This window comes from Epinephelus moara, chromosome 16 (genome assembly GCF_006386435.1).
Source record: "Epinephelus moara isolate mb chromosome 16, YSFRI_EMoa_1.0, whole genome shotgun sequence".
NCBI lineage: Eukaryota > Metazoa > Chordata > Actinopteri > Perciformes > Serranidae > Epinephelus > Epinephelus moara.
In genome coordinates, this window is record NC_065521.1 from 35933657 (window position 1) to 35942874 (window position 9218).

General features: G+C 41.1%; 2 protein-coding genes across 11 annotated transcripts in view; one reads left to right on the plus strand and one right to left on the minus strand.

The window, feature by feature from the left end:
• The window catches only part of LOC126402390 (ankyrin repeat and SAM domain-containing protein 1A-like), a 102095-nt gene extending 94497 nt beyond the window's left edge, over nt 1-7598 (minus strand). For 2 of the 10 annotated variants that reach the window (XM_050064300.1, XM_050064301.1), the window contains exon 1: nt 6823-7593. In XM_050064300.1, coding sequence (XP_049920257.1) covers nt 6823-7001 — 179 coding nt within the window. In that variant the 5' untranslated portion in view covers nt 7002-7593. Of the gene's footprint in view, nt 1-6822 lie in introns of all 10 variants that reach the window. The other 8 variants (XM_050064295.1, XM_050064294.1, XM_050064303.1 and 5 more) reach the window with 6 other exon arrangements.
• The window catches only part of camta1a (calmodulin binding transcription activator 1a), a 929980-nt gene that overhangs the window by 173961 nt on the left and 746801 nt on the right, over nt 1-9218 (plus strand). The gene's annotated exons all lie outside the window — the stretch shown is intronic.

A 9218-nucleotide genomic window follows, 5' to 3' on the forward strand; every position in this document is an offset into this window, starting at 1 on the left:
ATGACAATGACAGTGGCAAATGATAGTGTTAGAATCATTTTCAAAGCAGTTAGATGACTGATTGAAACACTGATAGCCAACCAAAATCCACTCAAATTTACAGGGTGTCACAGCTGGAGTGTTCAGCCCGTGCTTGACTAGTGCCACCGTTTACAGAACATTATTGTTCATTAGATCTGCAACAATTAGTCGATTAATGCATCAATGCATGCGATTATTCAATTGACATTCAATTAATCGGCAACTATCCTGATAATCACATGGTCATTTTAGTAATTTTTTAAAGCAGTAGAGCAAACATTTATGCTTCTTAAATGACAACATTTGATGCTTTTCTTTGTAATTCATGATAATAAACTGGATAGCTTTGAATTTTCCAACTGTTATTATATATTATGTATCCCCTTTAGCCCATATGAATGTGAATTCAGGGCATTGCTGTAAAAGAGTTTAATGCTCAGTCAACTTTCCCTTAATAAACAGTGGTTGATGATGATGATGTTAGCATTGTTATCGTTCTTAGTGTAGCGACACTAAGGGGTCTTAATTAGAGCCGCAACAGCTACTGCAGTAATCAATTAATTGTTAACAATTACATTAATCTGCAACTAATTTTATGTAGTAATTTTATGAGGAAAAAAGCAATACGTTTCTCTGACTCTAGCTTCTTAAATTTCGCGTTTCTTTCCTCCTTTATAACAGTAAACTGAATATATTTGGGTTGTTGACAAAACAAGACATTTGAGGACGTCATCTTGAGCTCTGGAAAATACTGATTGACATTTTTTTTTTACCATTTTCTGACATTTTATTGACCAAACAATTAATCAAGAAAATAATATGACAATGAAAATAGTCCTTAGCTGCAGCCATACTCCTAATTGTCAAGCATTTCATAATACTGTAAAAAATACTATAAAAATCATTGCTATCCTCATCACTGCTCGGCATCCTTACAAGGCATATTTTCTATTTCAGACAACTCCTTGAAAATTTTTCCTCTACAAACTAATTAAGAAAACCCTGACCCACTTAGATGAAAGCTATTTTTATCCAACCACCATTCAGTTAAAGTAAAAATGGCTACACACTGCATGGAGAGAACCCTGTATATGTCTGTTTCTGCTCCCCCTGATCACAAACACGCACACGCGCACACACACACACACACACACACACACACACACACACACACACACATATGTGGAATTCATCACTGCTCCTAAGTGCCTGCTTTCTCAGACTACACAAACATGGGCCGTAAACATAACGCACAGAGCAGAGCATCCCAAACTCAGATGCTCCTGGAATGCTAACATGGTGGTGTTAGATTTCCCAGCTACCACTGCTCCCTCCTGGGCTCAACCAGCTACAGTTTCTTGCAGTTCAGAGGTCAACAGTCGATGAAATGTGTCCAACAGACCTGCTGTTTGCCCTGCTTTTAGCTACCTCGGAGTGATCTGAGGCTCTTCCCAGTACTGTAGAAGTGATAGAAACTGCCTTGTTAACGCTGCGCGGCCTGGCCTGCACACAACAGCAGGCAGTGAGACAGTCTACATGAGCGACTATGAAACCCAGCTAAAGACTGAAGGTGTCAGATTCCCGCTGTGAGCCTGTCATCTGCAGACTCACCATCTCAAGTCCTACAGAGCACCTTCACACTCAGTGAATTCTACAAGCACAAAGATCCGCGTAACTGAGAAGCTTCGGGGAAATTTTGTTTTTCAAAAAAGGACAATGTGTGCTCATTTTTATGCAGATATTTTCTCAGCCAGCACCAGTCTGACAGCATGGGTCTGCCTGGGATGAGCCAGAAATTGCGGATGTAATGGGATGGAATGATCTGGAGTTGTGCCCAAGCCTCTTAAAATGCTAACCAAATCATCACACTGATAGAAATGCTCTCCTTGCTAGCGGAGTAACATGTTATAGAGACAATATATTTCAAGAGTGTTTTGTGGATATCTAAAGCTGATTTTTTTCCAGCCTGTATTAGCCTATGAGTAGGACACCCTAAATAGGTGGTCCGATTCTATCCCAATGACAGCTCTATTTTCTTTGTAAAACTAAACAAGTACAGAAAAGCCCCAGAATGGTCTTTAGGGACTGATATGAATATGAAAAGCCGTCATTCTACGCTTTGTGAGTGGGACAAAGGACATGGCTGTGAAGCTGGGAGACGAGCCCTCATCTGGCTAAGCTCTCAGAGCGTCTGTCCAGAACTCCATGCATTCCTCTGTTAATTTCCCCTCAGTGGGCAGGCACTTTCTCTGCCAGGGACTTGTCTTACCTCCGGTCTGACCGCAGCAGCTGCCTGTGTTTGGACAACCTTGTCCAGGAAGTGCTAGTGAAGAGTTCTTCCTGTAGCGCTCTGGGATCAAAACGGGTCATGGGGCCCTAGTGAAAACTACGGGATGGAAGAGAACACAAATGCATGCTCTAAAATGAGGCCTAATATAAAAGGTGGGAACAAGTCATTGCTTTGCAAGTTTCAAGTCTGAAGTCTTTGGACTTAAGTCTCAAGTCCCAAGTCAAGAGAAAATTTGTATTTATTCGTTTAAACACGTTTGTTGAAAGTTGTTGCATCTCTGTCTGTAATTTCTGACCTGCAAGTTTTGCATACTGCAATTTGTTTTTTGTTGACCACTGCCCAGTTTTTGTACGCAAATGGAATTATCTTTGGTATCACTTCTTTTAACTGACGCTCAGTAAGGTAACGTCAGTTCAGTGGTTCCCAACTGGTGGGTCACGGTCCAAAAGTGGGTTGCGGATCCATTCTGAATGGACCACAAGTGACTTGAGAACTTGTCAAGTTTGTAAAAAACACACTTTAATTTGAAGTACAGTGAATTTCTGGTGCATAGCTTTTATTTCAACGTGCTATTTCCTGCTCCAGAGTGGAACGGACAGCTACTTGACGGAGACAGCAAACTAGCTGGACAACATGGTCAAACGCAAGTCTGACGTTGAATATATTAAACTGTGTAGACCTTAAACTAATGACTAAGGAGAAATCTGGACCCCCTGGCTGGACCAGTTGGGAACCACTGTGTTAGGTCTTCATGGTTGTCTCCTACAACTTGATTAAAAGCTGTCAGATTGGTTGAAAGAAAGGGGATATTGGGATTTTAGTGTCGACTTGCTGGGAATGAATAGCGTAAACATTCGCTAATTAAGGAAATTAAGCAAAATGAATTGATTCATGCAACACTTTCTACATACTTTGGTCTTGGGGGAAGGTATTAAGTATTTGACAGTCAAAAGGCTCAAGTCCAAGTGAAGTCAAGAGTCATTGGTGTTAAAATCGAAGTGATCATTAGTGTGAAGTCCAAGTTGGGTTGCAAGTCTTTTTTGATTTTGTCGTATCTAAAATCATCAAATTAGTAACTTGGGTCTAACTCGAGTCCAAGGTATGTGACTTGAGTCAACACCTCTTCCTAGTATAGACACCAATATGACCTAAATAGTTCCAACCAACACTATGAGCTCATCAAATTTACTTCTACATCAACTACCACAACACGGTGGCCCTATGAAGGTTACCCCGTGACCTTCCAACTCGAGGAAGCCCCACCCAGCTCATTTAGGTGATAATGGAAAACCACGGAACAAATGTTTGGGGCGGCGGCGGTGTTAAACATGCCGGGGTCAGTGTCTATCCCATGGCAACCGCTGGGATGCAGCCTCCTGGGAAAGCAGACATTCCTCAGAGCAGAGCTGTACAACTGCCTGGTTACAAAAACAACGCAAGTCTTGACATGCACCCCATTCCAGAGCGAGAACGCCAAAAATCTAGTGGAGACACACACAACACGCCTTCAGAGAATGGTGAGGAAGCTTATTAGGTTAGATGATTCACTTGTGGTTTAATGTATACAATAAACAAGTAGTTGTTATTGATTATGTTCAGCACATGAGGCCTCATATCTTGCTATGATGGCACAACAAGCCTAATAAAATGGCTGTTTATGCTACAGATGTTGATTTTTTTATTACAAAAATGTAAATTAAGGTGTTGTAATAAAGTGCAGCAGGAGTGTAAAGAACACACATCCCTTACATGTTGACATTACAAACATCACAGCTTACAATTTGCAAAAGAAAGATCCAACAGATCAAATCTCCTGTGACAGGATTACAGGCCTACACTTTCCAACAATGGATGATGAATAAGTTACAAAGCGTTTCTGGTAAAGAGGGGAAACACGCCCACCAACCCACAGCCTGCACCACTGTAGTAATTCACCGTGATGTCCTTAGACGTATTGACATTTTCATTATACAAACTAAATCAAATGTCGCACACAATAGCAACAAATCCCCAGGCTGTCCTGTGCTCACTAATCTTGCAACTGTCCTGTAAGCTCAGGTGTCCACAGGCAACTGACTTTTTAAATCTATTCACCACTAGTTTATTCATTTCCCACTAAGTCTAGCCAATAATTTCCCAGAGCTATCATTGCCAAACATTGATTGCTCAAGTCAGAACAGATGACACAACTGGCTCTTAAGTCCGCCCACGGATCTGTGAGCCAGAGTCAGAGCCAGCCTTTGACTACATGACATCTTTGAATTGGATTTCCGATTAGAAGGGTTTAATGTAATTACCTTGAGTACATTGTGCAGTCTGCACAAAGTAACACAGTGATGCATCACCTCGAGTTTCACCGTAACACTTGTCCCTCGAATCAAAGGGGCACAGGGCTCCCAGAGGAGCAAGATTATATTTTGATTGACAGACGTTCACCTGCATGTGTACATCATTAAGATAAGAGTGCAGAGGAGCCAGCTGTAGGCCACTGACATGCAGCACTTAGCCTGGCCATAACTTTGATTATAACACGTCTACAAGCTGCACTTCACTCTTCTCTATGGGCAGATATACAGAAGCCTGTGTCGCTTTAAAGGGACAACTCACCCCTTAATCAAACACATATCTTTAGAGATATCAGTCGTAGACATGTCTGCCTTCTCTTGAATATAATGGAACTGGAAGGCACTTGGTGTGTGGTGCTCAAAGCGCCAAAAATACATTTGAAAATCTCAACAGCAATGTCTCTTTTCGGAAATCATGATCTGGTTACTCAAGATAATCCACAGACCTTGTGGTGAGCAATTTAATGTAGGGACTATTTTCTTTTTAACAAACAACACTGTCCAGAAGGAAGTGTGCATCTACTCATAGCTGAGCGGCTCGTGACAGTGCGAGATGTAAACATTAATGGCGTCCTCCTCGTCTGAGCTGTAACATTAGCAAGCTCACTAGTGCTAGGCAAGCTAGCAGATGATGCACACTTCCTTCTGCATGGTGATGGTTGACAGGTGTAGTTAGGAAGACAGAAAACAGTTCCTACGTGAAACTGCTCACAACAAGGTCTGTGGATTATCTCAAGTATTTGGGCCATGATTTCTGGAAACAAGACTGCTGTTGAGTTTTTCAAATGTACCACAAGCTGAGTGCCATCTAGTTCGATTATATCTGAGAGATGGCAGACATCTCTACAGCTGATATCTCCAACACTTGGTAAGAGGAAATGTGCATTGTTGATTTTGGGGTGAACTGTCCCTTTAGTCTCTTTCAACAGCAAAGCTGTTTTGGGTCTTAATATTGCGTACATCATAATGGCTGTCTCAACTATTGATGCATTATGAAACTACATAATTTTCTGGAAAAAAGAAATACATTCCAGCCCTGGGAAATTCGACAATCCTGCTGTGCTAAGCCTATGACTCAGATAACATCTGCAGGACAAAATGAAAAGCAGAACTTATCAGATCTAATATATTGCATCCTATTATTTAATATTACCCAGCAGCCTTCATCTGCACAAAGTCAAAGGGATGGCACATTAGAAGAAGGCTCAGGGTGAGGATGCAATCTTTTACTATCAAAAACACGGACTCGGGCTGATTACCTTAAGCCCTTACCAATACATTCCAGTTAGGGGAAAGACGTCAGCAGTCCAAATCAGTGTTGGGCATTTTTATCTGTGCATCTATGAACAGAATGTGCACAGGTGGCATGTCGGCAAGGATATCAGGTACTGTATACTGACTGTAGTTTACATTCCTATCTCTAGATCAGAGCTTGCAACTAATAAAAGGAGGAGTGTGCAGAACAAAAACCAATGTTGACAAACAAAAACCTGACAGAGCAGCTAAACCTTTCTAACCTTGCATGGTAGGGCTTGTATACATGTGAAAAACCACATCAAATGTCTCCCTCACGGAGCACCCTCTTGTGACCACGGATGGATAGAAATGAAATATGCCAAGCTTACACCTTTGTAGCTGACGTAAGGAAAAGAGGTTTCAAATCTAGGGCTATGATTTGCAAAAGAAATGCTGTTTAAAAATGTGTCTGGCTCTGACAACTGGTTTTCTCCTCCACCTTCATTAGTCAGTGTTCAGGTCTAGACTTTATGTAAGCAATTAATAATGCATCTGTGTGAGTTTTTAAAGAGACCAAGGGCTGTTTTGTTGCAGATTTCTGCAGTTTAGTTGCATCATTACCAGCCAGGCCATTTATGCACAACACAGTACAGCTGGCACTGGCAGGGACAGGGAGCTGGGAGCTAACAAAGAAGCATGCCACTGCTCCTGCGCTGCACTGCTTTGGGTTAGGGTTGTTTGGCAATGCAAATAAAAATACAGTGTGTAAGTAGCCAGGGATATTTAACATACTTCACTAGCCAGAAGTGTTGCACACCCAAACATAGCCTCATATCCTACTAGGACATGAGGCTATGTTTGGGTGTGCAACACTTCTGGCTGTCTCCCATGCAGTTATATCCGCCTCTGCTTCCCTTTCCCAGAGCCTACCTGAGCAGACTGGAGAGCGGATGAGAGGAGGCGCCGTGTCCGCCGCTGTTGCCACTTCCACCGGTCCCAGACGATCCGCTGCCGGTGCCAGCACTCTGTCGCTTCCCGGATAAAAGCTTCTCCACCGCGGCCAGGTTTCCAGTCCGCGCCGCTTCGAGAAGTTCCTGCTCCTTCCCCATCGCGAATACCGGGGTAAAAAAAAACAGAGGAGGCGCGGGGAAGCGAAGGGAAAAGGGGGGCTTGGTTGCGGGAGTGAAATTCCTCTGCGATCCCCCGTTTTCTCTCCCGACCTCAAGTTAGTCCTCAGCGGTGCTCGTGTGGCGAGGAAACAAAAGCTCCCTCCGCCGCTGGATCCGTCCGTCCCGATCCACGGTGCCGCCGCTGCTCAGGGGGGAAAAGTTTGGTTCAGCAGCACGGTACCAACCATCGAGCAAACTTCCTCTGACCAGTCCCCTGAGCCTCGTCCGTCACTTCCTCGAAACTGCCCTTTCTTTTTGCATCTCCAATCCGAAACGCCTCAGACACACACACACACACACACAACCTCTAGCACCCCCGCCCTGGCTGCTCACTAGGGGAGGTGGATGAGTGTAAGCAAGATGGCGCCCGAAGTATACTACATTAGAGAAGCCGGCAGAGAGACCCATCCAGTGGTTGACACATCTTTTCTAGTGTCACATCCAGAGTCCAAAGCAAATTCCCAGATCTAACCCTTTGATTATTTACTATCACTCATCCATACTGTGAGTTGTCCAAATTTTCATTTAATGATTTTATTACTAATTTATTCTACAAACATCCAGTCACCAAAATGTGACAACTGTGGATTAGATGAGACTATTTGCAATAACTAGGAAGTACTCATGTCAGGGGTTTTTTTTTTAAGAAAAAAACGTGTGTGAACAGGAACATTTCATAACATCTGATCAGGTGACAGCCAGAGTTGAGGAGTAACTAGTTACATGTGACAGAGTTAGGTAATTAAATTACAACACAAATATAATTGTAATCAGTTACTGAGAGAAAACTATGTAATGAAATTGCAGTTACTAATACAATTTTGGTGACTACAACTGTTTAGTTGATTTCTTTTTATTTCAGTCATCCATTCGTTCACATGAATTTGAAATTTTAATTTATTCTACTAATATCCAGTCACCAAAATGTGACAACTGTGGATTAGAGACTATTAGCAATAACTAGGAAGTTTTCATGTCTGTTTTATTAAAGAAATATATATACAAAACAAATATAATTGTAATCAGTTACTGAGAAAAAAAAATGTAATTAAATTGCAGTTACTAATACAATTTTGGTGATTACAAATGTTTGCTTTTTTGCACATTTCCGAACAATACAGGTCATATTTGAGTGCAGCACTGACAAACTTGTGTTTTTAGGAGTTTTAATTTATTGCCAAATTTAAAACATTGTTAGAAAAGTAATCAGAGTAATCAAATGCTCAGAAAGTTCATGGTCCTCTCAAAAGCTCGCTCACAGCTGCTTTTGTTATTTAGCATCTTCACCTCTGAATCCATCGAAAGAGTGTCCTCATACAAGTACCTGGGTGTATGGATAGATGACGAGCTTTCATTTGATGCACATATTGCTGCTCTAGTTAGGAAGCTTAAAGTGAAGGTTGGTTTTTATTTGTTGTACTTTCAGTGCTGAGAAAAAACTTGAGGAAGCTACTCTTCTGTCTGTGTTTGATTACAGTGACATATTGTATCTGCATGCAACCTCCTCCATTTTACATATCCTCAATTCAGTGTACCATGCATCTCTATGTTTTATTACAGATGCAAAGTCACTTACTCATTGCTGCATTGGCTGCTACCTTGGACAGGTCTCTCTTGTAAAACAGATTCTCAATTTCAATGGGACTTCCTGGTTAAATAAAGGTTAAACACATTTGTAACAATATGTTCTCTCTTGTTAAAAAAAACAACCAAAAAAACTCATCTTTTCATCTTGTTGAGTGCGACACTTATGCTCTTATTTTATTGCCAAATGTAAAACATTGTTAGAAAAGTAATCAAAGAGTAATCAAATGTAATAAGTAGTAGTATAATATGTAGTAGTAGTGTATAAAATAGTTACATTATTTATTACATTTTAATAGTGTAACTAGTGTTCTGTAACCCATTATATTTCCAAAGTAACCTTTCCCAGGACTGGTGACATCATAGAATATGGGTGAACAGTAATCTAAACTGTGATATAATTGGGTTTTTGTAACATTTTAAAACTTTAAAAGTTCAACATTAAATTTTAAAAATTGTTATTAACAGTTAGAGCACAAAATAAACAGTACCTGTCTTGTTTAATGTTGATATGTTTGACTCTCTGAAAGCTCGCTGTGTTTCTGTTTTGTTGCTTGTGTCTATAAAGTTCGT